Source organism: Olea europaea, chromosome 15 (genome assembly GCF_002742605.1).
Source record: "Olea europaea var. sylvestris chromosome 15, O_europaea_v1, whole genome shotgun sequence".
In the NCBI taxonomy this organism is placed as follows: Eukaryota; Viridiplantae; Streptophyta; class Magnoliopsida; order Lamiales; family Oleaceae; genus Olea; species Olea europaea.
In genome coordinates, this window is record NC_036251.1 from 27203357 (window position 1) to 27229620 (window position 26264).

General features: G+C 33.6%; 4 protein-coding genes across 8 annotated transcripts; 1 reads left to right on the forward strand and 3 right to left on the reverse strand.

Moving 5' to 3' along the window:
- Nucleotides 1–5133: 5133 nt before the first annotated feature.
- Nucleotides 5134–10174, reverse strand: LOC111410721 (uncharacterized protein At1g10890-like). 3 transcript variants are annotated; one of them, XM_023041207.1, is made up of 5 exons: nucleotides 10042–10174; nucleotides 9727–9914; nucleotides 8488–8733; nucleotides 6252–6471; nucleotides 5134–5578 (listed from the first exon to the last, which is right to left on the reverse strand). In XM_023041207.1, the coding sequence occupies exons 2-5, from the start codon at nucleotides 9867–9869 to the stop codon at nucleotides 5312–5314; spliced, it is 876 nt and encodes a 291-aa protein (XP_022896975.1). In that variant the 5' UTR covers nucleotides 9870–9914; nucleotides 10042–10174; the 3' UTR covers nucleotides 5134–5311. The 3 variants fall into 3 exon arrangements, with proteins under 3 accessions (XP_022896975.1, XP_022896976.1, XP_022896974.1); XM_023041208.1 differs by having other exon boundaries at nucleotides 9727–9897; nucleotides 10042–10172; XM_023041206.1 differs by having other exon boundaries at nucleotides 8488–9914; nucleotides 10042–10161.
- A 3676-nt stretch (nucleotides 10175–13850) lies between these two features.
- LOC111410723 (ankyrin repeat domain-containing protein 2B-like) lies at nucleotides 13851–18382 on the reverse strand. Its single transcript, XM_023041209.1, has 9 exons — nucleotides 18231–18382; nucleotides 17924–17954; nucleotides 16690–16835; nucleotides 16113–16325; nucleotides 15870–16018; nucleotides 15191–15359; nucleotides 14854–14946; nucleotides 14322–14461; nucleotides 13851–14229 (listed from the first exon to the last, which is right to left on the reverse strand). Exons 1-9 carry the CDS (start codon nucleotides 18237–18239, stop codon nucleotides 14130–14132), a joined length of 1050 nt encoding a protein of 349 aa, XP_022896977.1. The 5' UTR covers nucleotides 18240–18382; the 3' UTR covers nucleotides 13851–14129.
- A 1358-nt stretch (nucleotides 18383–19740) lies between these two features.
- Nucleotides 19741–22505, forward strand: LOC111410724 (transmembrane emp24 domain-containing protein p24delta3-like). 2 transcript variants are annotated; one of them, XM_023041210.1, is made up of 4 exons: nucleotides 19741–20130; nucleotides 21529–21741; nucleotides 21897–21973; nucleotides 22162–22505. In XM_023041210.1, the coding sequence occupies exons 1-4, from the start codon at nucleotides 19924–19926 to the stop codon at nucleotides 22304–22306; spliced, it is 642 nt and encodes a 213-aa protein (XP_022896978.1). In that variant the 5' UTR covers nucleotides 19741–19923; the 3' UTR covers nucleotides 22307–22505. The 2 variants fall into 2 exon arrangements, with proteins under 2 accessions (XP_022896978.1, XP_022896979.1); XM_023041211.1 differs by lacking the exon at nucleotides 19741–20130 and adding an exon at nucleotides 20251–20969.
- A 654-nt stretch (nucleotides 22506–23159) lies between these two features.
- On the reverse strand, nucleotides 23160–25786 carry LOC111410725 (F-box protein At1g10780). Of its 2 annotated transcripts, XM_023041212.1 has the most exons (4): nucleotides 25494–25786; nucleotides 24376–25120; nucleotides 23991–24271; nucleotides 23288–23524 (listed from the first exon to the last, which is right to left on the reverse strand). In XM_023041212.1, the coding sequence occupies exons 2-4, from the start codon at nucleotides 25115–25117 to the stop codon at nucleotides 23288–23290; spliced, it is 1260 nt and encodes a 419-aa protein (XP_022896980.1). In that variant the 5' UTR covers nucleotides 25118–25120; nucleotides 25494–25786. The 2 variants fall into 2 exon arrangements, with proteins under 2 accessions (XP_022896981.1, XP_022896980.1); XM_023041213.1 differs by lacking the exon at nucleotides 25494–25786 and having other exon boundaries at nucleotides 23160–23524; nucleotides 24376–25117.
- Between the last annotated feature and the right edge of the window lie 478 nt (nucleotides 25787–26264).

Sequence of the window (26264 nt, forward strand, 5' to 3'; positions counted from 1 at the left end):
GTATTTATAATGGGATGAATATATAAAATTTGTATGACTCAATAACGTTTAAATGAATGAATTTAATAATGACAATATTTGAATTTGACGTGGGTCAAAATAGTGATTTTTTAAAATTTTAATAAAAAAAAGTTGACATTTCTGGACATTTTGCCGATTAATGAGGGAATCAAAATTGTGTCACGCGTCGTAGCATGAGTGGACAGTTTTAAAATGAAACACACTTTCCCGTCCATTTCAATTTGAAAATCAGTGGAGTGTCAACCATAATGAAACAAAAGAATGCACAAGTGGCTTATTCCAAAATCTAATCTATTCAATATATACTATTAAAATAAATGAACTCTACGTTCCTCCTCAGAAAAAAAAAATTACAAATTTGTTGAAAATGGTTATTATCAAAAGTTGATTGATTTATGAGCATATACATAGAATTGGTTGGGCATTGATTGATTTATTATATTTACTAGGAAAAAAAGTTATGATACTTTCATTATACTACCGCGCATTTATCTGAAAAATCATCTCTCGTGGCTCATCCCACTTTTATGAACCACAAAATAAAAGGTTAGAACAATTTTGCTTTCTTTCAATTATCATATAGATCTTTTTGATCCTTTATACGACAAATTTCTATTTATGGTACGAAACTAACACGTGAATTATTCTAAGTTTAGGGTTTGAAATTTTCAACGATTGAGGTCTACTATTTAGAATGCGTCAATTTTAATATTAAAGAATTAGTATGAAGTTGCTTTGTAAAAAAATATTTTAAACATTTGATTGACAAAGTCAATGAAATTTGATGTGTGGATTATCCCGATATTAGGGTTTGAAATTTTGATCGATTGAGGTCTACTATTCAGAATGCGTTAGTTTCAACAATAAGTGCAAGTTGTGTATGAGATCGTTATAAACCTCTCATTAACAAAGTCACCTAGATCTAACACGAGTATTGTTATGATATATCTTAGAGTTTGGAATTTAGATTGATTGAAATTTATTACTCATGATGCGTTAATATCAGTAACAAAGACTAAGTATTCTTAACAAAGATATAACTTGTGGATTATTCTAGGTTTGAGATTTTTTATCATTCAATTCTACGATTTAAAATGAATTAATTTCAACAATAAAGATTAGGTACGGAATTGTTTAATTTGAAAATTATTTAAAATCTAACATACGGGTTAAAATTCAGAGCTTAGGTTTAAGATTCTGATTGATTGAGGTCTACTATTCAGAATGCATTAATTTCAACGATAAAGATTAATTTTGAAGTGGCTTTGTAAGATATTAATTCAAATTTCATATTAACAAAAGTCAATGAGATGTAACACGTGAACAAGCTCAATTGTGGTCCACTAATAGGAATGCATCAATTTCAATGAAAAAGATTATTTATGAAATTATTACAGTAGTAAGAAAAAGGACAATTGCTAAACCCAGCCTTCAGTGAAAAATAGGGTCCAATTTTGTCTCTAAAGAATTTTGAGTGAACCTAAATGATTTTTGCCAAAAATAGGTTTCATGTTCTCCTTAGGTTCTGGTATTGGAGACCCTATGGATTACACACTTCTTACAAGAATTTACTGGTATCTCTCCTATAGATTTACATTATAAATTACTATTTACTGCCCCCAAGAGAGAGATTACATCATGTCATTCACTTAGTCTTGGAATCACGGTTAATTTTCCGCGTTACTCTATGACCCAAAAAATCGAATAAGTAGCTCATGTCTTACTTGCGTCTTATTTTGTGTAGGACCGCCCTTCACATTTTTAATCAGACAATTGTGTTAGCCATGACTAAACCATTAGCTTATTTACCAAAAAACGCCAAGTGATTTACATTAGCCACATTGTTGAACCCATTTCACTCTCTCCTAAGAAATAGGGTCGGATCGATCCATGGGTGGACAGGGGTGAGCTCAAGCCCATCTAACCCCTCGAAAAAATTTGTAATTGGCCCATTTCATCAAGTTAGTTTGAGGGTCAATTTCAAATTAAAATTCTTGAATGTTAGGAAAAGTTCTTAATACCGTTTTGAATTACTTGTGATGTTATTCGAAACATACCTTTCAATTTATAAAAATACTAAACTAAAAAGTCATAGCGAGATAAAATGGTTGCTTGAAATTAGTTCAATAAATCTTATTCATCGCGATCAAAACTTTTGGCCTATTCTTATGCTATAGTTCTCAATCGTCATGGTTGGTTCTTGATATCTTTTTGAATAACTCGTGACGAACCATGCAACGCATATATTGAAGTGAAAAAACATTATACAATGAACTAGAATAGTTAATCAAAGATAGCTACTAAAATAGATATAATGATTATATTTTGATCGCACTCCAACATTAATTTCAGTAAAAATCTATTTGACTTCAACTGACACTCGTTTTAAAAAAAATTACAAACCCAAGATTGATTAATCCTTGTTTCGCCTCTACGAAAGGAACATGGATATTGAAGAATGTTCTTAGATGGTCAAGCCATATAATAGGTTTTCCATTCCTTCAGTTTTCCATGGCAAGAGTGCAAGTATTTCCATGGACTGTATTTTCTCAAAATCATTTATAGATTTAAAAAAATCTAAATAAAATAACAATATTAGTAGAAAAATATAAATCTTTTGAGCCAAAAGTTGGTGGTTAACTTTTTTGAAGGTTAATTATCTTTATATTCTAAACTCATTGTGTCAATAATAATAATAATAATAATAATTGAGGATCGCAAAGGGCAACTCTCCCCCATCCCCATCGTGTTAGAAATTTTCGATAAACGAGACGGCATGAAAGTATTATCATTTATCATCTGAATTACTCAATTAAGTATTTTTTTCAAAATAGAAAATAAAAGGTTTAATTTCGGATTTCGTTATTGTCCCGATTACCTGACACGTGCTGGATGAGCTAGAGATATTTTACCATTCCTATAAAATAAAATTACAAAATAGATGATTCACCAAATAAAATTTGAAATTCAAAGAAGAAAAATTGTTTCCCAAAGTACTTATCGTAAGTATATAGGCCATATTTTGACATTCTAAAAGAAGAAAATTGTAGAATACATGTCAAAAGGGTTTCGCCCCGATACCCGTTATTGTCGGGTTGTCAGCGCCACCGGAGAGTAAGGAAAAAACCCAAACCCGAATAACGAAAAACAGGTCATTGTTTCCAACGCGCTTCTCCGATCGTGAATACCAAGTGATTGATTTAAAATTAAAAATGTATACTTCACACTCCTTCAGGCGCGTCGAAGTTATTTAATAGTTTCACCAGCAGTAACAGCAGCGTGTCATTGCAGTGAAAAGTGGTCAAAGAAAACGCCGATTGGTCCTCACGCGCACAAAATGAACGGTGGAGATTAGTCTGAATAATCGGACGGCAGAGATGATGTTTAAGGGGGTAGTAGAATTAAATGCAGGTTTGGACATATACCAACTAGAGAGGAGATGGGGCCCAGTTTGAGGAGCCAAGAGACATCGATAAATGTAAAAATAGTCAGCATTGGGTCCCACTCTTGCAATTATGTGTTAATGATATGAGTATCATTGTATGTATGTATATGTGTATATATAGGATGAGAGAGAGAGAGAGAGAGAGAGAGAGTGACAGCTCAGTGCTTTACGTAAAAACTGCCCGTTTTTTCTGCAGAAAATGAGAAGGAATTGACCCCAGAAATCTGAATTGCTTCCTGCTGTTTGTTTCAAATTAGACCATCAAAAATTTTGCCATTTTCCTTTGTAGAAATGACAAAATTTTTGGTTCATGACAACCCGGCCCACGGGCACAGTTCAAACCTTGTTTCTGATTCTGGATTTAGAATTTAATTATTTTATTTTACGAGAGTCGCAGCTTTTTAACCACACATTTTATCATTTTTTTCTTATTTAAATTTACTAAAAAATTAATTTTAAATGCATACAAAGTAATACCTATAAATGTATGTGCGTACTTTAGGGTAAAGTTCGTGCGTTAGGTAAACTAATCGTTGGAGGTTTCTGATGAAAAAGAAAAAAAAAGGTTTCTTTTTTCTTGTTAATAGATACTTGAAGAAGAGGAGAAATAAAGATGAGTGGATCTTTGTGGTTTCTTGAGACATGAGGACATTACAATTTACAATCATGTGATTGTCCATTCTATTAATTCATGCTGTTCTTCTTGTCTTTTTTCATGTGGTCTTCTTGTAATTTCATTGTCAATAATATATGCTTTTGTACGTTTTGATTGTCCAAACATGTGAAATCAATCTCAAGGGGACAAGAATTTTTATTAATCCTTGGCCTCAAAGAAGAGTCAATAAAGATTGTTTTGGGATTGAAGTAATTATAAATCAAATTTGATCTTGAATTGACAAGAATTTGTAGTAATCCTTAGCCTTAAAGAAGAGTCAATAAAGATTGCTTTGGGATTAAAGTGATTATAAATCAAATTTGATCTTGAGTTGACAAGAATTTGCATTAATCCTTAGCCTCGAAGAAGAGTCAATAAATATTGTTCTGAGATTGAAGTAATTGTAAATCAAATTTGTTCAACTAGGGTTTTGCAGAAGTTCACTTTTTACCAACAAAATTTAATTTTCTTGACTATTAACCGCAGTCAAACATGCTCAAAGTCAACAAATATATAAAAAATCTATTTGACATAATTGTTGCTTTTGTTTTAGCTTTCAATAGAACAATTTTTTAAGTAATCGGCCTTCATTTTTATTTGAAAACTAACTTTTATAAGTACTTCCAAAATAAATTTATATTCTAGAATTAAATCATCTTCTTCTAAAAATTCTTATAACTAAAGAAACACTTTTATAAAATTAGTTAAATGAATCCAAAAGCAGCTTTTGAGTCTTAAAGGCTTGTTTTGACTTTTCAAAAACCATACTAAACGGGCCCAAAGTTTTCTTTTTGCCCTAAACGTAAAATTATGTAAACATACACATGAACTGAACAAACATAGTAGGATCTATAAAAGAAATTTCCCTTAATTATATCAACACACCCATTCCCCTCATTATCTTCTTGATACCCAATAAAGCAACAAAAAGTTACATTTGATAGAGAACCTATAAACCAACCTCATGCCTACTATATAGACGAGCACATACCGAAGAGAACTACTAAGTACGTGGGCTCATAAAGATTGCCATATATTAGAGCTCTAGAAGACGAGAGCGAGTTGGATAAATAACAAATGATATGAGATCACCATTAACAAGTTTTTAAGCATAGAATTATTTCCAGAATATACAAAACAAGCACGCAGTAAGTGACAGAAGAAAAACAGAATAAAGAAGCGGTAAATAATCATTTGAAACCTAGGGCAAATGACACCTTAGGCCGGGATTTGTTCTTGCCTAATACTTTCATTTGTTTTGAGCGTTCTTCCTCCTCTTGTTGTTTTTTCCTTCGCATTGCCTCTTCTTTTTGTCTTTGCAGCTCCTCCAGTTCTCTATAGCGTTCCTCCTCCCTTCTTTGCTGTTCTAAAGCTTCTCTTCTTTGAGCTTCTTCCATTTTTCTTCTGTTCTCTTCAAGTAGCCTTTCCAGCTCTTCTTTCTCTCTCCGTGCTTGTTCCTGCACATTTCAGGAATCGAGTAATTTATACTATGAGCACAAGATTCATTGGAAGTAAACACAGCCTCCCAGCAAGATAATATTTCAAGCCCTTTGGGAAAAATTGAAAGTCCCAGTTATGAGATGCCCCTCAACACGGTCCTTTTTCTAGGCGTTCCAGGAATCACTATAACAATTTTCTTTTTAAATTTTAAATAAAGGAATGTAAGTTTCTTAAAACATAACTTTTAAATACAGGCCCATGCAGGCCTGAGCAAAAGGAAGAGGCAGGCTGGACCAGGGACTTGTATTCACATGCAGGGCTGCCTAGGCATTGAGTTGCCAACACATTTCGATACATCCATCCATACAAGTGCATCTTACATAGCGAAATGAGTGGCTCATAAAATTTTAACCAAATGGAGGCACTAAATTAGAGTATGGTAAGCAAGGGAGAAAATCCCTTCTCAAAGCATAGAGCTTCCTTTAGCCAAATATGGACTAGGGCTTCTAGCATGTAACAAGAAGCTATTGCTAGGCACACTTTTGGGGGAAAACAACTCCCTACTTTCTTCTAAGAAACCCATGTCGTTATTACTATCAAATGCCAACAAAAATTAAAAAAATAAGTTTGCCAAGAACAGTTTATGGAGAATGACCAAGAAAACAGTAGAAATTCGTAATAGATACTTGCCTCTCTCCGCCGAGCTTCGACATGAGCAGCTTCCTTTTCTTTTTCAATTTGGGCTGCAACTTCAGCAACAAGTTTCTTCCTACCTTCCTCTAGACGCTTATGTATTTCAAGCTCTATCTCCTCACAATTCAAGCTCTCCTCAACTTGCTTCTGAATTGCTGCTTCTACTCTCTTTGCAGTTTCTTCTTCTATTAATTTTAATTCTGCCTCCTGTTGACGCCTGGAAAAGAGTAAGAATGTTAAATAGGACATAGTTACTGATCCAATGAAGACGACGTAGATAAGGAGAACAGGAGTATAAAACCAGAACAAATTATGTACTGTTTTAAGTAGAATACAGAACAACATTAAGTAAGCAATGCTCAGTCATTATCATTTTTCCTTGGTGCATAACTCAAATGAATGACAAACTAACCTCCAAGGTCGAAAAGGCACTAAACATACATGCTTATGCTTTCAATGCATACCTCTAACGGAATCCTGATCCAAAAAATTCAGTTTTGAAACTGCTGAATAGTAGATTACAATGGGATCATCAATATAACAAGAGCAGAAACTTCCTTCACTTAATCCTGTTGAGAAGAATGTCAAGTGAACTGTTGCAGTTTCCACGTTAATAACTAAGAGTACTTCAGTCCTTTCGTTATAACAGATTTATAACCAAGCAAATGGCATATTGCTGTTAGAATAAAAGAACGTACTTTTAAACATATTGACTTATGCAGTGACAGGCTCCACAATCCTTGTATCCATTTTCGAGAATAGCATTAAAAATAGAATCCATGGTAGATGACAAGTTTCAAAAGCCTTGTGACCAAAGAAAATATAGAAGTTAAATGAAAAAAAGCCGCATGTACTTGGATGGAGTTGGCTATATGGATATCATTCTTCCACTCAGCTCCTTTAGAAGGTTATTTCCAAACTTAAACCAGAGTAGCTGAAATGTTATTTCGTTGACTCAAGTCCATGGGGTTTAATGTGAGCCTTTTCTCTAGGATTAACATTAAAATTCTATCAATTTTACATTATACAAATAAGTCATGATAAAAAAGTAAAACCTGAATCGTAACATTTTTCTTTAGAAAACTAAGTTGAATAAACCACAGCGTGAATTTCGGGATATATAAAAAGCTGTTTAAAAAATGAAAAAGAAATTAGAGAGGCAAGGCAACAGGGCATGCGGTTTGGGATTACAGAGTTTGCAACAAAATGACAGAGAAACAGCTATTTCCTAGAAATTCGTCGTGTTAGGTGAAAAGAATAGTAGAAAAGTATTATTAATTGTAAGATAAATGTAAACATGACACAAACTGAATAAATATTCTTTGAGAAAGATTTCCATTCACTATACAGTCAATCTGGTTGATTACGAAGGATCATTAACGCTAAGGGATACCATCCCCAAGTGAGATGTCAATCCCAATTGTTTAAGATTGGAACTTTTTTTTTGCTTACAGTTTCAATAAATATTGAGGCAGCTTTGGTCAATGGTACGACCAATTTTATTAATTTTCTTCACAAAACCACAAAACAAGAATCCACTAGGAAATCAGCCAGGCCAAAGAGATCAACAAAGACCTGTCTTAAACCTCAAGAAATGACATCTTCAACGTGCTTCAACTATATATTCAGGGGTTTTTTTTATCAAAAAATGTATTTTGAAATAGTATTATAATGGAGAATGTGGTTAAAAAATAAGAAAAACTTTAGAGTTTGCGTATAATATTATTTTATTGAAAAATGTGTGGTTGAAATGATGTCAAATCACTGTTGAAGAGTGTATTTTGATTAAAAAAAAAAAAAAGGGACTCAAACAAGGGCTAAGATCATCCAGCAAATGTCAGTATTTTTCATTTTTTAATCAGCATACTAAGTCAGTATTCACACAAAAGCAAATAACTGGGTAACATAAGCCAATGATTATTCTGGTGCTTACAGAATGTCATCATCCTGATTCCTGCCTAAATGGCAATTAGATAATGTCATAAAAAATCCCATGTCATCACCGGCTGCATACATCTCTTAGCCTTTGCCAAGTGAATATAATAAATCGTTCTGACATAACACGGTAAAACTTTATTTCTATCATCCTTATCTCAAATATTAAGTTATTAGGATATTTTGGATTCAAACTAGATACGGATGAAAAAAAATGAAATGTGAACAAGCACCGCACATGCAAAAATACAAATAAGAAACTAGAAAATGTATCAAGATCGTGAGGCAATAATTATACCTTTTCTTTTCCTCCTCTTTTCTTAATTTTTCGCTTGCATCTTTCATCTCTTTTGACCCAGCACTTGTACTGGGAGATGAACTCGAGGGAGATAATGATGTACTCCTCTTTCGTTGTTTTTTACTCCGCCTTGGCATTGGAGAACGACTTTTACGACGTCTTGGAGTCGGAGAACGACTTTTATGACGTCGTGGAGTTGGAGAACGACTTTTTCGGCGCCGTGAGGACAATGAACGACTTCTCCTTCTGTAGAATACAGTAACACAGTTGAGCTTCAAACGAAAATATTGTCCACTACAATGTTTTGCAATCTCGCTTTGTCCGAACCCACCGTCTAATATTAAGAAAGCACGTACAGTTACCTCATGTATTGCAAAGAATAAACTGTGTCCTCCATCTTTTATCATAAGTAACCGCTAATATCACAATCGAGCAACGAAAGGACACCCATCGGCACCCATCACCTGCTCACTTCCCAGATGAAGGGAAGCTATTTTTTCTTATCTTAATTTCTCAAACAAAGACATTCTCTATCTCATTCATGCTATGTTTTAAGATACATGTTTCAAATTCTATCAGTTTGTAAGGAAAAACTCCCAGCATGATAGAATATCAAGGTGCTGACGGAAAGTGAAAACTCTCATAAGCAGCAACATTGCACTAGGAACACCAAAGTACACAAGCCATACGCATCTGCTAGATCATCTAAAAAATAAAATCAATAAGATGATCAATTATACACAACATTTATAGTAGCTTAGGTCATGATCATCCAGAAAGGCTCTCATGACGTGAAGGCAATCTAAGCAAACGGAAAAACCTAAGCTTTTTCATTGGAGGACATTATACTTTCCAGGACAGCACGATCTATTAGTCTGAATATTCAAGAGCAAAAGATATATGCTCCAACGTTCTTTCAGTCATCAAACACAAACTCAAAAGAAGCCTAATTCAACTACACTCAGGTTTGGCGGAAAAAGAAAAGAAAAAAGAAGCAACTTCACGCTATATTTTCATTCAATACAATTCTGTACACTGATTTGTTTCGTTGCCACCAACACACTTTTTGATGTAATGTTTAAACTTGTTTTTCATACAGTTTATTATCGAATTGGTCATGTAATTTGCACGACTATTAGCTGAATCTTCTTTAAAAAAAATTAAAATAAAATCATAAAACTATTCTGCCTAAAGTACACTTAAATAAGATAGAAACAAGAGTAACTAAAAGGGTATCACCTGCTATAAGTATAAGGGGATCGGCTTCTATCTCTCCTGCTACGGCGGCTATACCTGCTATGCCCCAGCGGCGACGGCGACGGCGATGGCGAATACCTCCTTCGGTAAGACGGGGACCGAGATATTTCCCTAGCCCTACCCATCTCCGATTACTTATCCAATTACACGGACCTGACAAAAAATATCACCTGCAACATCAACCATATCGAGTTTATAAAATAAATTCAAACCAGCGAACTACAACTTTTCTAATATTTTTATTGAATACACATTGAATAAAAATCGGTCAATTCTCGATTAAAATGCTATTAATACCCAGTTCCAAAGACAACATAAGAGATCCGTAGTTGAACTACGACGACCGTGTAAGAGGGAAGCGAAGAGTAAACCCTAAAAAAAAGAGAGAACAGAAAAAAGTGCGACTCTTCGGTATTATTGTACAAAATGTACTTAATTATCATTTTTTTAACAATATAAAAAATATACTTTTCATCCAATTTCACAATTAAAAAATATAAAATGACAAACATATCTTTCGATTTAAATAAATCAAAAACAAAATTTTTGAAAAATTATACACTCAGACTTTTTAAAAATTTGAAAATTAGTCCAAATAAATTATTAAAAATGTGATTAGCACAAAACGTCCTATCTTTCAATTTTATTGTGAAAAAATTCATACTTTTCATTTTTTTTTTTGACAATTTCACCCTTATCATCACATTTTATTATAAAAATCATCATTTTCATCCATTTTTTCAATTAAAAGCTGTAAATTGATGAATATACTCCTATTTATATAAAACAAAAATAAAGAAAAAAAATAACAAATTACAACTATGATCCCAAAAATTTTTAAAAAGTACAAATAAATTTTAAATAAATAATTAAAAACAAAAAATTTTAAAAAAAATCACTTTCTTTTTCAATTATTTATTTGGAATTTAATTGTAATTTTTTCAAAAATTAAAGAGCATAGTTGTAATTTATATTTTATTTTTGTTTTATTTAAATGAGAATATATTTATCAATTTACCATTTTAATTGAAAAAATGGATGAAAATGATGATTTTCGCAACGCAATGTTAAAATAAGGGCGAAAATAAATAAGAAAAAAAGATATGAACGTCTTACACAATAATATTGAAAAGTATAAGTGTTTTGTACTAATTACTCTTTTAAAATTTTATTTGAACTCATTTGCAATTTTTTAAAAAGTTTTTCTTTTCTTTTTCGTTTTATATAAATATGAAGGTATATTTTTCATTTTAAAATTTTTTTAATGAGAAATTCGATGAAATGATTTTTTTGCAATAAAAGGTTAAATAGTAGTGAAAATGCTCAAAAATGAAAGGTAATGATATTTTTGCACAATAACATTAAAAGGTAAAGACGTTCTGTGCTAATTATCATTTATTTTATTATCTAATTTATGGATATTTGATGGGTGGGGAGGTATATCTGTCCTCACACGAGTTTTTGTTAACATACATGACTTGGGTTGTAATGTACCGCGGTTGCTTGTACGAAAAAAATTATATTGTTTAAATTGTAAATTGATAAAAATTAGTGGCAAAAAGTGCCAAAATGTTTTAAAACTTGTATGAATTGTGCTTATAAATAATTTAAAATTATAAATTTATAAAATGAATGATAGATGAATGAATGAGTAGTATTTTTTCGTGAGTTCCTTGAAATATATAAGTATAATTTAAATGTTCACAAATCGTTTATAAACATGACTTAAATCTAAGTTAGTACATTTATAAATAATAAAAAGGAATAGTAAAAATAATACTAATGTGTAATTAGAGATGACAAACGGATCGAGCTGCTCATGAGCTTGATTCGTTCTAACATAACTAACTGGCGGTTCAAGCTCATTTTAAGACAAGCCCTTGGCTGATCCAAACCCCTTATTTTTCTTGAGCTATGCTCATGGGCTGACTTGTTTTTTCTCGTTTTTGATAGTCATGAATGTGTGTTTAAAAAAATATTTGTCTTTAACTGAATTTATAAATTAGATAAAATTATAATGAGATAAATTTAAACCAAGCACTAGTTTTTTTTACTTTTTGGATCAATTTGTATTGACGTCTATAAACCTCTTTTTTATTGAATAATACTATTCAACTTCACCAATACTTAATAGCCGTCTATGTGACAGTAAGTTTACTATCAAATTATCTAATACATAAGAAAATAGTATAATTTTATTGAACAAAGCAACAATAAGTCCTCTTCCACATATATTGAAGCTAAGTACCAATCAAACTGAATAACGATTTTTTATTTTATTTTATTTTTTTTAAATGAGGTATTTCTTCAGCACTGTTATGGGACTACTGATGGACGTGGCTGAGAGGAAATCTGGGAGTTGAACCTTAGAGAGGCACTGTGGACCTTCTCCTCCACTCAAGCTCAACTGCTGAAATATTTGGTCCTGCCTNTTTTGCCCTTTTCCCTTTTCTTCATCTTTTCTTTTATCTTTTTCTTTCTCCATTTTTTCTGCTTCAAGGAAAAGTTGAAGGTTGAACCCCAATCTTGAGGGCCCCCACGACCTCACCCCTGAAGTATCGTGAGAAAGGTAAATTTCGGGATGTGTCCCATCACCCCCCCCCCCCCCCCCCCCCCTCCATTTTGCCCTTTTCCCTTTTCTTCATCTTTTCTTTTATCTTTTTCTTTCTCCATTTTTTCTGCTTCAAGGAAAAGTTGAAGGTTGAACCCCAATCTTGAGGGCCCCCACGACCTCACCCCTGAAGTATCGTGAGAAAGGTAAATTTCGGGATGTGTCCCATCAGATCAGGGAACAAGAACTTACCCGTACACGGTGCCCACAATGAGTCCAATTCCATATCTCAAAAATCGAATCCTCACACTGTGGCTGCCAGTAAGATTGAGACTACCACACTCCCGTCTTTTGCATCACTAGATTATGCTTCGAGGGGCGGCTTTAAGGAAAAGTTGCTTCGTGGAGAAGAGGCTCGAGCCTTTTGTCTTAGCATATTCTCTATATCATAGATGCCACGCGGATGACCAATTTATTTAAAATTTGATTATTTTTCTAATGACAATTAATATTAGGGTGGGTATATCATCAGTTTGTTACACCATATTTTTAAAAAATCTTATTAAGGTAATTATAATCACATCATAATTTTTATTTCCTACACCACATTTTAATTGTACTTAAGGCTCTTAATCTTTACTCATTATAATATTTATGTTCCTAACGATTTTCAAGTCCCCGTTTAGCCCCCATTTTGTGGAGATGAAAAAGGTGAAACGATGTTTTTTTTTTTTTTTTGAAAATGAGTAGTTGAAAAAGAAAGAAAGTTTTCAATTTACGTGTAATATTATTTTATGAAAGACTGCGTAGTTAAAAATAAAACAGAGAAAAATAAAATGTAATAGAATAAAAATTAACTATCCTCCTCTCATTTTTTATTAATTAACATATTTTGTATTTAATAATAAATTTATGTTCAAAAATTTGTTTAAACAGTGTAAAATAACGCATTTTCCATTATAATTTAAAAGATATAGAAGAAAAGAGTGAAAAATATCTTTCTTTCATTTCAAAACAAGAAAACGTAATTTTTTGACATAAATCATCATCAAGGATGTTACGTACTATTTAATATATGCTCCGTTTGATTATCATTTTTTTCAAAATGCATTTTTTTTTAACCATGCATTCTTTATTAAAATAATATTTCACGTATATCAAAAAAAATTCCTTATCTTTCATCCACACATTCTCCATCAATCTACTATTTTAAAATTCATTTTTTCATAAAAATGGGTGAGAAAAAAAACCCTCATAATATTGAAGATAAGAATTTGATTGAAAAAAAATTAAGGAATTAATTGCTATAATGAACAAAGATTGAAGAATTTAATAGCAATTAAAATTTGGTGTATGGAATAAAAATTGTGGTAGCAATATAATCACCCTTTTATTATTTACTAATACGACCATAAATAATGTGACATAAAAACCATCCAATTATACATACGTGTATCACTGTACCCTTTTCCACTATTTTAATTTTACTTAAAGAAAAAACTCACTTTATCAAATCAAGCCTTCGGGTCTATATATCTGCTGGCACGATAGAACATTGCAAAATTCAGCATGCAACATTATCCATCTCTATCGGAACCACATAATTAAGCCCCCAGAAATCAACCAAATTCTCGTCACATTACAAGTGACCACCATCCTCGAATTTACGTAATTTAATAAATAAATCCACAAGTGTTATGATCATACAGCAGCAAACATGACTTTGATATCAGAGTTGGCATGCCAACTGAAGAAAACAACCTGGGCTTAACACAATCACCCCAATAAAACATGGCAAGATTGTAACTGCACCTGGGCCTAAAGCAACCCATACTTACAGAAATGCGTCCTTTTCAAGCAGCGTTAGTACCTCAGTTTGATTATTTAATTTGGCCACATCAATAGGTGTCTTGCCATCCAAATTCTGGAGTGTGCTGAAAACCCCAACAAGCAGAGAAGAGACTAATTAAGCACGAGGCAGCTCCAAAGCAGAACAAACATTTAGGTCAGATGGAAGATGACTTACACAGCAGCGCCATTCTTCAATAGAAGTTCCACGCATTCCTTCTTGCCATAACCAGCAGCATAATGGAGAGGAGTGTTCTTATTCTTATCCAAAGCATCCACCTTAGCCCCGGCCTCCAAAAGAACTTGAGAACACTTGACCTGGAATGGAAGTACGGGATGAGTGCAATCATTCAGACTTCAGATAATCTATCCATTAGAAATTTGAAAAATAACGGATACAAGGAAAAAAGGGGGAGAGAGAAATATGGTGGAACAGGACAAAAAACTGTAAGACAACAATAATGACAATAACTTATTGTCAAAGAAAAATGGAAGTCCAGATGTCGGAGAAGGTAGCATGTCAAAAATCAGTGGCATGTGATGATGTGCAACCCATTTCTCTCTATGGAATTTTAAAAACTGAAAGAAGCCTGTGAAATGGCTGAAAGGTCAAGTGCTAATACAATATAGATAGTATAGCATGTCAAGTATTTTGATTGAACCGTGATGCCAAAATGACAAAAGAAAGGTCAGCATGGTAATATATATACCTCTCCATATCCACATGCCAAATGCAGGGCTGTCCTTCCCTCGGAATCTTCTTCATCTTTATCAGCTCCATCAGCTAGCGCATTCTTCAAACCCTAGATATTTCATGAAAAATTATGTTAAATTCACTGCAAAGCTACCAGGAAAACTAAGAGTAAAATTATTAAAATATTAATAAACAGAGAAGCTTAGTAGTTCACTAATTGGATTGAACGACTTCAAGGACTGAGGTTTACTTACAAAGATAAAAACAAGAGGAAAAAAAGGGGGAAAAAATTTAATGCATCCAGTGCTTGCTATTTAATTTTTAATTCTGTATTTATAAGTTTGGGAATGTACCTCAACATCACCAACACTAGCAGTGCGATGAACAATGGATTCCTCTTCATTTACTTCCTCTGCTTCGTCTTCACCAGCAGCATTGTCGGCAGATGAGGCAGCTTCTCCTCCAACAGCAAATCCCATTGCTTCACCCAACTTCTGGAGAACATCCTTATCATTCCAGTACCTAATTGACATAAATAACACTCTCACTACTGCCAAATCACAGAAATGTGCCGTTCAAGGATGAAAATATTAGCACGGTCAGAAATTCAATATCATGTGGGTTAGAAATCCAATATGATATGACGAATTTATATAAAAATTACAAGAATTTCGAAATATTCTGAGACTGTTAACAATCATTACTTGTCAAAGGTTTAATATAGGTGCCTCACATCTTCATTTCATAGTATTTAAACAACCAAACTACTAAGATATGTAATCTTGCCCATGTGTCAGCAATAATTTGAGGAAGTTGAAGAGTGATTTTCAGCCATACTCCTTCATAGCATGTTGTTCACCATCAGGACAGACCAGAAAAGCAAATCAATTGGATCAATAAATTAAGTGTTCAGTCACATGCCACCGTATGAATCAATCATCTTATGTTGAACATATTTTACTTGATAAAAATACCAAAAGTCACCAGACCCACAAATGTACCAAACTACAGAATCTGAGAAAAAGAAATGACCTCATCATAGCAGCTGGACCACCATTTTCTATCTCTTCCAGAATAGGTTTCAATGAAGGATCTTCCTTGATACGGGCCATTCGTTCCTCGAGTTGATCTTTTTGAGCCGGATTTGACAAACTCTCAAGCATGCTGGACATGGATGGATCCTGTAGAAAAAATGAGAATGATTCAATTAGCATGCTAAGCCTATGTAAGGTGATAGTTTATCCAATAGTCAGTGCAATTGTACCCCATTAATACCTGCATTAGTGAACTTCCAAGCCTCTCAGCCATGGTCATAAATTGAGGATTTTGCATAACTTGCTGCATTGTTGCATAATATTGTTGCGTATCAAAGTTGGGGATACCATCTTCAACAGCAGCACCTTGAAAGGTTTTCTGAAGCTGTTCAGCCATCTGATTAAATGAAGGGTCTTTTGCTATCTGTTCGGCTAATTCCTTGATGCTTGGATCCTACAACATAGAATAGAATTTAGGAAACAATATATCTAGTGTGTTTTTCTGGACTTGTTCTGCGAATGCCCAAAATATCGTGTTCGAGAGATATACTACAAATCTTCTAAATTCATCCAGGTTTCACTCCCTCAACTCTTTTGACATGACCATGATCTTTCAATTTCCACAGTTAGAAAGACAGGCAATTACTGAGCCTCACGAGTCGAAATAAATAAACCTTTTCAATTTTCATACAGTTTGCTTTTTTATCAAAACAGATTTAAATGGAAGTGACATGATCAGCATGCAATGAATTTAAAAAAAATATTAGTATGCAATCATTTTCAATTTAACAAAGGGCAAAAAGGAGAAAAGGACAAACATTAAGTAGTCCAGTCATGGCCGAGAAATCAAAGGGATTTGGCATCCCGCCAACTGATGCAGGGGTTGCTCCTCTCTGACCTGACTGTGTTTCCACAGAGCTTGACTCGGTAGAAGTTTTATTCTGAGCTGCATCGGACTTCTCTTCTGAGAGCAAACACAAACATTCTTCAGAATTGGGAAAATATTCATAATTATATTTTAAAAATTTAAATAGTGAAAAGTTCTAAAAACGCCCATAATGAAAAAACAAAATTGATACAAGCATTAAACAGGCAAAAAGAGAGTGCATAATTTTATTTTATTTTTAAGTCATCCAATTGGCATGTCCTAAACTATATGTAGTTTATTAAGAAGAAACATATTAGAAGACAATAACACCAAAGCAAGTAAATGAATAAATTTATAATAAAGTATTTTTCAAGCATATCTGCATTAAGAATCCTATCAGTCCCATGGAAAGTGGTAAAATTGGATAAGTCAGATAACACCACAAGGCAAAATAAATCTTCAAATTTGTTATTCCCTTCATTTACAATCAAATGTAAAAGTTAGATTGGCTAGAAGGGTTTCATTTTTTGAGTCTCATGTTCCTGCACCTGAAGTTCTAGGTTCCACCACGTAACTTTAAATTCATAAACTTAATTAAAAGAAAAAAAATAGTATAATCAAATCAGCAACTCTCATGCCATTTTAGTTCTCTGTTCGAAGCCTTGCATCCTCACTATCATGTCGATACCAAATCCAGTTCTACATCTTTTCATTCAACTATTGTAATTTCACTAATACGTCAAGAATTTATAGCATGGAAAACGAACAAACAAAAATTTTAGTATGTATCTAAATACATATTGCACATGATTGGTCAGATTAAAGAAACATCTGCTAGCTAACCATTTCAAGCTGACTTCTTTCAAGTAATCAGATATATATAATACTTGAATCTGAACTATATTTCTACCAGTTCATATCTTTTTACATGTCAAAACAGATAAATAGGTTTGAACAAGGCTGTTCCTCTTGAATAAAACATTATTGGGACTAAACAATTCAAAAAACCGAGCCAAATTTCCCAAATTACATATTGTAATTACTTATTAAATTCCTAGAAGCGTAATAATAGTATTGTTCATCATCTGACTCTTGATCGAATATGCATAATGAATTAATATTCAGCAACTTCATCATTTCATATCAGAAAATCGTCAAAGATAACGCGAAGAAAAAAGGCATACCATCTGTCGAGACCGGAGGAGTTTTTACATCCTGAAAAAATAAAAAATTAAATTAAATTACACCGCAGTAAATCAACTGAACCGATTTTACTTTAAGATTATCAATTATCTAAAATCAATATCAATCAAACGCTTTAGAAGTTCTTAATAACCAATATTAGCTGGAATAGAATTTTTTTTTCCGTTAATGGAAGGACACAGATAAGAAACGTCAAAATCAAAGTCACGATTAGTACACGATCTATTTTCAAATAATAAAAAGAAAAATTATCAAAATTGAACAATATTATAGATTTAGCAACAGTACCTGAGACATGTTTGCAGAGAACTTGAGGTTCTTTGCGTGTAGACTCGGTGAGAAAATGTACAATTTGAAGGACACCCGAAAGGGCGAAGGGTTTTTGTGATAAAAGAAAGGTTACAGGTGTATAAGAGTGAGTGTGGGCCACCTATATCCTCATCGCACTCTGAATGAATGGCTCAGATGTACTTTCATCTGATTGCGGTTCTATTTGGGTTTAATATTGGCAACAGTTTTTGGGTTGGGCCCGTTGGTACGAGCTCAAATTTGCGACAATTGGGATAACCAAGTCCTAGGGCATGTTAACGTAGCCCACTAAACAATAATAAAAAATTAAATTAAATCAAATTAAAAATTAGGGCGATTTGAGGGTCCCTGTCCTCACGTTTACTGTTGTCCATAAACTTCACTCTTCCAATACTTTTAGACTTTAATTTTGAGCCGGAGCTTGCTTGGTAATGAAGTGGTGAAGACTTGTGTTAAGCTATAAAGGATATAAGTTGGTTGATTTGAAAGAAAATTATGAACGTTAACGATATATGATCATGCTTCATTTTGTTGCTGTGGAACAAAAGAAAATTATTATATTGTCCAGCGTATCTAATATAGGTCCCATTTGATTCCCATTTTTATCAAAATTTATTTTTCTCTTTTTTTAACCACACATTCTTTATTAAAATAATATTATACTTAAATAAAAAACTTTTCTTTATTTTCATCCACACATTCCCCATCAATCTACTATTCTAAAATTCATTTTTCAAACAAAATGGACGTCAAACACCTTTTATAGTGTATACATTATAATTATGTACCCTAAGATTGAACAGTTGTGCTACCTATACAGGCCCATTCGCACAAGGCATGAACATGGGCTGTCACATGGGGGGTGGATGGGCTTGTGTAGGGAGCTTTTTTCAAGATTGAATTTGTGATGCCAATCTTTGTAGCGTGCGTCGTAACAAGTGAGTTATTCTTAATTAATGTGAGGTTGACGATCGAGCTTTTGATAAAACTTTTAGCAATTCTTGATAAAGTTGATAAGATATATGATTGAAAAGTTGATAAAAATTGTATATCTCATAAACATATAGTTAAAATTATTTGTTAACTTTGACTTTACTCTTTTAACAACATTTTTAAGTTATTCCAAACCGTCACTAAGTGCTGGCTGTTTATACAAGTCTAATATGAACAATGAGCTTTTAATTGTATTAATTTCTTTAGGACATTTTATTACAATCACATCAATGCTTAACACAAACAAAGTGGTCCATATTTGTCCTTTATTTCTTAAAATTTATTTTCAATCACACATTTCATTGGATTGAAAATTTTTATAAACTGGTTTTTATCAAAACCAAAAAAGGGACAGGATTAAAGATTGTTGACCTAATTGACAAACTATTAAAGTACAGTGACCCCATCGACATAACTTGAAGTAGAATGACCTAATTGAATATTATGTCAAAGTACAGTGGCTAACAATGAAATTAATTTTATCAGGATTCTTCCAAATTCGAAGACTCCTGTTAGTACACGTAGTACCAAATCAAAGTTAAAAGAAAAGGAAACCAGAATCCGATAAGACTGCAGGATTCGATCTGTTTGATCTGGACGGAGACTCCATTTTTCAAGATCCAAAGCACATACACATACGTATTACTGCTATAATCCCACATTGGGTTTTGTGAAAGAAATGATGGCGACGGTTGTTAATGTGCGCGCGGGGCTCCTGTTAATTTTGTTGTGTCTATTGCAGAGGAGCCGGGCCATATGGTTGAATTTGCCGGCCAGTGGGACCAAGTGTGTCTCGGAGGAAATCCAGAATAACGTTGTCGTTTTGGCCGATTACGTTGTCATTTCCGATGACCATGTACACCCCACCCCCACTATTTCCACCAAGGTTAGGGTTTTTATAAAAATATATATATATATATACACTGCGCAATTTTTTCTCATTATAAATGCACATACATTTTATTTGATTTGTATGTACAAAACATATAACGCCCGATTTTTTAATAATATTAAAGTAAACTGATTTAATCTATTCAGCGCCCTATAGAAATTTTCACTTTTGAGACTAAGACGGAATTTTGAGATTCGTTTTGAAAAGGTTCTTTATTGAAAAAAAAATTATATGGCTTAGATTGCCGAGCTAGAGACGAATGTTAATATCTATAGTTTAATTACGGTGATTATAAATGAGCTTGATTTTATGAAAGGGGTAATTTAATAAAAATAAAGAAAGAAAGAGAGTGAAGAATCTTCCCACTTGAATCTTGGACAGTTGGACTGTGTGTATAAATTTTTGTGAGACATGTTTTTATTAGACTGAGGGAAAGGATTCACATGGTTTAGTCTCCTTCATAGCTAATTTCAATGTGTTGTGCTAAACTATTTTTCTTTCTGGATTATTTCTATATTAATTCTAGGCACTTGACATGGTATGAATCGAATGATACGCAATTGCATCAGATGCTAAAGCTAAGAATAACGTTACTGACTAATTTCAGTAAAGATGATGCCTGATTGCTTTATGAAATGGTATTTTTGCTTTTCTTCCATGTTTTGGGTGTTGATTCTCTTCCATACACTTCTTGTGAAGTGCACTGAGAGGGTAAAGGGAAGGAGGAAAAAGTTTCTTGCCTTAAATATAATTTTCTCGATTCCGGAAAATCTGGGATTTTGTTTCATTATCATTGCTTTATGGCCTGTGGATCTTTTTACTGCCCGTTTAAGGTAATGGCTAACAGTATCCTGTTGAAGTTTGAATTGTAATTCCTGATGAGCTAGAAAAAGCCTTTGATGTAGCATTCACACATGTTCTCACAGGATATTAATTGATTGAGTTTATTGTGGGTGCATCTAGCACTTCCTAGGCACCTGGGAAGCTGAATGATTGGTTTTTAAATTTCAATTGATCAGAAAGGCATGATAATAAACGGGACTCGTATTATGACAAGCATTTTATATTTTATTGGATGCAACATGACTGGATGAGTTTGTAAAGTCATTCCAGTCTTCAGATTGTTGTTATATTCTAGGATCAGTCTCTCTTCCTCTTCTTCTCTCTGTATGTTACTAATCTTTCTTCTTTCTATGTATGGAGTTGAGGGATTTGGTATTAAATTTTTTTTTCTGTGTTAATAGAAAACTAATTTCCCCCCCCCCCCCTCCCCCCCCAAAATCCCCAATAGAACTTGCAACTTTTAACGATGGAGTTGCGATGCATGTTCAGCATGACCTCTTCCTTTCACTGCAGGTTCAACTAAAATGGTGATTTCTGTTGCTCTTGTAGGTTACTTCGCCATATGGCAATAACCTTCATCACCTCGAAAATTCCACACACGGTCAATTTGCATTCACGACTAGTGAGGCTGGCAACTATCTGGCATGTTTCTGGGTTGACGGTCATAATCCAGGAGGTGGGGGTATAAGTGTTAACATTGACTGGAAAACAGGAATTGCAGCGAAGGATTGGGAATCAGTTGCAAGGAAGGAGAAAATCGAGGTAAGCCCTTTTAGCTTCCTTACATGATATTATGTTTTCAGGCGAAAATTCATTTGTATCTTCTTTACGAGAACAAAACGTTGGATTAATGCAGTAGGTGAAATTTGAAGCTCTGGTGCTCTAGAAATTATTAACTTATTTAATGCCTCTAGTAGGGTGTTGAACTTGAGCTGAGAAAGCTTGAAGGAGCTGTGGAGGCCATTCATGAAAATCTTTTGTATCTTAAGAGCAGGTGTGATAATTTCTTCCTCTCTTAATGTGGTGTTATTAAATTGTGTTGCTTATTCTTCTTCCTTCAAGATTCTAATATTGCTCAAGTATTCATATCATTCTCTTTTCCTTGGTTCAACCAAATATAGTTGATTTCCTAGTCATAATATGAGCTCAGTGGATGCTTTGTTTGTGTATTTCTCCTCACAGAGAAGCCGAGATGCGAATCGTGAGCGAAGCGACAAATGCTCGGGTGGCATGGTTCAGTATTATGTCCTTGGGAATCTGCATTCTGGTTTCAATTGCCCAGCTTTCATACTTAAAGCAGTACTTCCAAAAGAAGAAGCTAATTTAGGGTTTGTCTAATCTAAATTATAATCTGTACTACGGGATGAAATTTTCAATCTTTTGTTCCCTTTTCTATCATCCACGATGAAATTTTGATATGAAATTAGTAAATGTGACGTCCGTCTATCGTTTGAGATGATGAGAAAATTGTTATTTGTTTCTTTAGATTAAGATTATTAAAGAGATAATACTATAGTTTCTGGTTTTGTCTTGTCCTTTTCGCTCTCGAATAAATGTATAATGATGAGCATATTATCGGTTCGTTTTGTTAGGTGGATTATAACTTGAAAAATATCAATCTAATGTTTTCTCTATTTAATTATTGGTGTACATAAATATTCTTACAGAAAACTCACAAAAGTATGAACCCACATAAATAAACAATGTCAAAAAATTAACCCACCCTCCATGTGAGGTGTTGGTAGCTATAAACCAATCATAACTCTGTTGTTAGTTGAAATCAATAGTCTAAAACAAATTCGGTGGTGCTAGTGGTATATAAGGATGTACTTAAGAGTGTACAACCCCTCCCCACGTTACTTATTCGGGTGGACCCCACATTTCATGTGAGAGAGTGTACATTCCATTATGTATCACTAGATTAATTCAAATCAAAATAGTATTCTTCCAAGGTCATTGATTGTTCCTATCATGGATGTCAAGTACGGATTTCTAGCTCAGGAACACTCTACGCATTGCAAATACAACTTGATACCTTGTCTCGTGTGGGTCCATCTCTAACATAGGCTTTACAGACTATAGCCCTTGACGAGTTTTACCCATAGAACATCAAGTTCTATAAGCAAAGAGCGAATAATAGGATAATTAACAGAGATGCATTTTCAAAACTAGGAAATTAGTTCATTATGAATGTGTCACTTGATAGTTGATGTGAAAATCATAGTAGAACATCGGAACATAATCCGCTTTGAAAATCCATGGATTTATGATTTACCATGAAAAAATGGAGTAAGAGAAATCACAATGACTATTCAATCGAAACAATCTTACGATTCATGTATCTAAATCTGCAAATTTCTTCAAAGAAATCATCTGCACTGCTATGGCTACTCTTCATCTGAAGAATCTTTATTGTCATCTTCTTTAAATTCCTGGCATAGTTTACTAAAGATTCCAAAGTATTCATCTTTTGTTCAGCATTCAATGGCGATCTCACTGTAATCATAACTTTCTCAAGACACGGAATTGAAAATCTTGAATCAACCTGCAAAAAGAGCACAATTTCATGGGTAAATTCTAAGATCGAAAAACTCAACATCACTATTGTTTGAACAACTTTCTTTTGTTCAGTTCCAGGATTCAAACAAGGTTCACAAATCTTGATGTTCTGGTTTCTTCTAAATAGTGACCAAGCACAAATAGTTAGAATAACCGTTTAATAAAAGATTGGGGGTAAAAAACTAGTGGTCACTGAACTTTAAGCAAATTCTCATGTTGGCAATTGAACTTCATTTTGTTAAGTTGGTCGTTGAACTTAACCATTTGTCGAATTTTGGTCATTTCGTCATGACCATTATTTGACACCCTAATTGGCAAATAACTAATGGGCATAGATAAAGTGACCAAGTTAAAACAAAGTTTAAGTGATGGATTTAACAATTTTGCTAAAAGTTTGGTGACAAGCGACGCATTTTTACCCTGAAGATAACACATATACGCAATGAACTCACATTTTTTAAGCTGTTCTTTTGGCAAAGAGCAGCAAACATGGCACCATGTATGTCAAATGTTTGCAGCTTGGGGTGGCTGTTAAAGAAGTCAACAAAATCAATCTCTGGAAAGGGCATAAGTTCCTCGAAATCCCCAGTGAATTCCACTTTCATATATAGTTGCTTCACTTCACTAGCCATCTGAAGCATTTTGCTTATGGCATCCCAGCACCACTGTACTCCTCTCATGGCCAAGGACTCCAGTGCCACAAGTTTTCCAAAATCCACCATATAAACGCGCCCTGTCATTTGACGGTCAAAAGATTGTCAAGAACAAAAAACTCAAATTTAAGTATCAGACACTGAAAGGAAAGTAAAGGAGAGTGTAAAAGCGTTCATAAAACACCTGAATTGTTGGCAATTGAGAGGTTTTTCAAGCATTGAGTTTCGTGGACTCTGATCAAACTACAACCTTGTACTTCAAGGGATTCAAGTTTTGGTGAATTGAGAAATAGCGAGCAGTTACCATTTCCATAAAAATCAAGCTTACAATGCTCCAGATTAGGAAGCTCAATTGAAACAGACTTTAAACCCTCACAGCCAAGAAGCAACAGATGAGTCAAATTAGGACAGGCAAAAAGTGCATCAGACAGCGCAGTGTCCTTCAGTCTAGCACCAACTATTTCAAGATTTCTTAGCCTAAGGAAAACATCCCATTGGGGCGAATCAATCATTAGCACACCCCAAAGCTTAAGGGACTCCAAATTACTCGCAGATCCAATGCGATCCAACTTTGAAGGGATTTCAGTACAATTATGGTGTGGGATTATATTATCCATTCGAAGCTCAAGGTTCTTCAAGGACGTTCCTGTTATTGACAACCATGATCCAAGCCCAGCACTGGAAAATGGACAATAGACAACAAGTTCCTCTAATTCAACAATTGAAGAAATCATTTGCCTCACGATTGCATCAGGAGTATCTCCATTGGTAAGATTGTCAAGAAGATTTCGAGGGAAAAATAGGCTTCTCAGATAAGGTACTGAATCCTTCCACCTCTTGGAGACACAGATGCAAGAGGCCACATCTTTAGCATTATTCATGTGGGACAAAATGTATTGCACTAGTGCATCTGGCAGTGACTCCATTATCTGAGTAAAACAATCAAGCAGTTAACATCCATTTCCAAAATATGCACAGAAAGTTAAGAAAAATAATCAAATACGAGTATTGTTATCTATAAAATAGGAGTTCAGTCTGTCGAGTAAAATATAATCTAGGGCATTTCCAAGGAAATATAAATATTAAGCAGATCCAGCTAAATCCAAAATTTGGGCAATTGGGAATATACTTCTTAACCTAAAACTTGATTACATTCTATAAATTTTAAAGGTTAGATGTTTCACATCTACAACAGATGCAATGCAACTTGGAGAAAGAATAATCCAGATTCAAATTTGACTTTTACAGATGCCCAAAATTAATTATGCGTGCATGGTAAAAGGGGATGAAAATCGAGCTTACTTCCTCGCAAGATTTCAATGGAGACGTAACCCAGAGAAAAGCTCGGAATAAGCTTCGATTCGGAGCTTACGCTTTATCCTTCACAACGTATCTCTGTGTGTATGTTGGGAGAGTGATAAGGTGGAAGAGTGAATATGTATCCGTGTATATATACAGAGAGAGAGAGAGAGAGAGAGAGAGAGAGAGAGAGAGAGAGAGGAAATAGTAGGCGCGGAGGGGATGGCAGAGCGGAGCTTTTCAAATTTGGAAGAGAGAGAGTTCATTGAGGGGGGAGGGATTTTTACTTTTTTAATTCAGTTTTGCTGCATGTGAAATTTCAACCCGCCCAGTTTTTGAACTTTTTTGAATTTTCGACCGTTTGCAGAAATCTACGAATTTCAAACTTGCTTATCTTTGAATCAGCGGAAAAATATTTCATCCTAAAATATCTTTGTATTTTCAGGCATTGATATTTTGATTATAAATTAAGCTCTTGTTTGATTATCATTCTTCTAAAAATTCATTTTTTCAAAATTTAATTTTAATCACATTTTTAAATAAAATAATATTATACACAAATCCAAATTTTTCTTTATTTAATCACACATTTTCTATCAATCTACTATTTAAAATTTATTATTTCCCCCAAAATGGGGATCAAACAAGGGCTAAAGTTTGTAATTGAGGTCTCTTTGAATGTTATTTTAAAAAAAATATTTTTTCTCATATTTATTTTTAATTATATATTTTTTCAATAAAAATATTTCAAAAGTTTTTCTTACTTTGTAACTA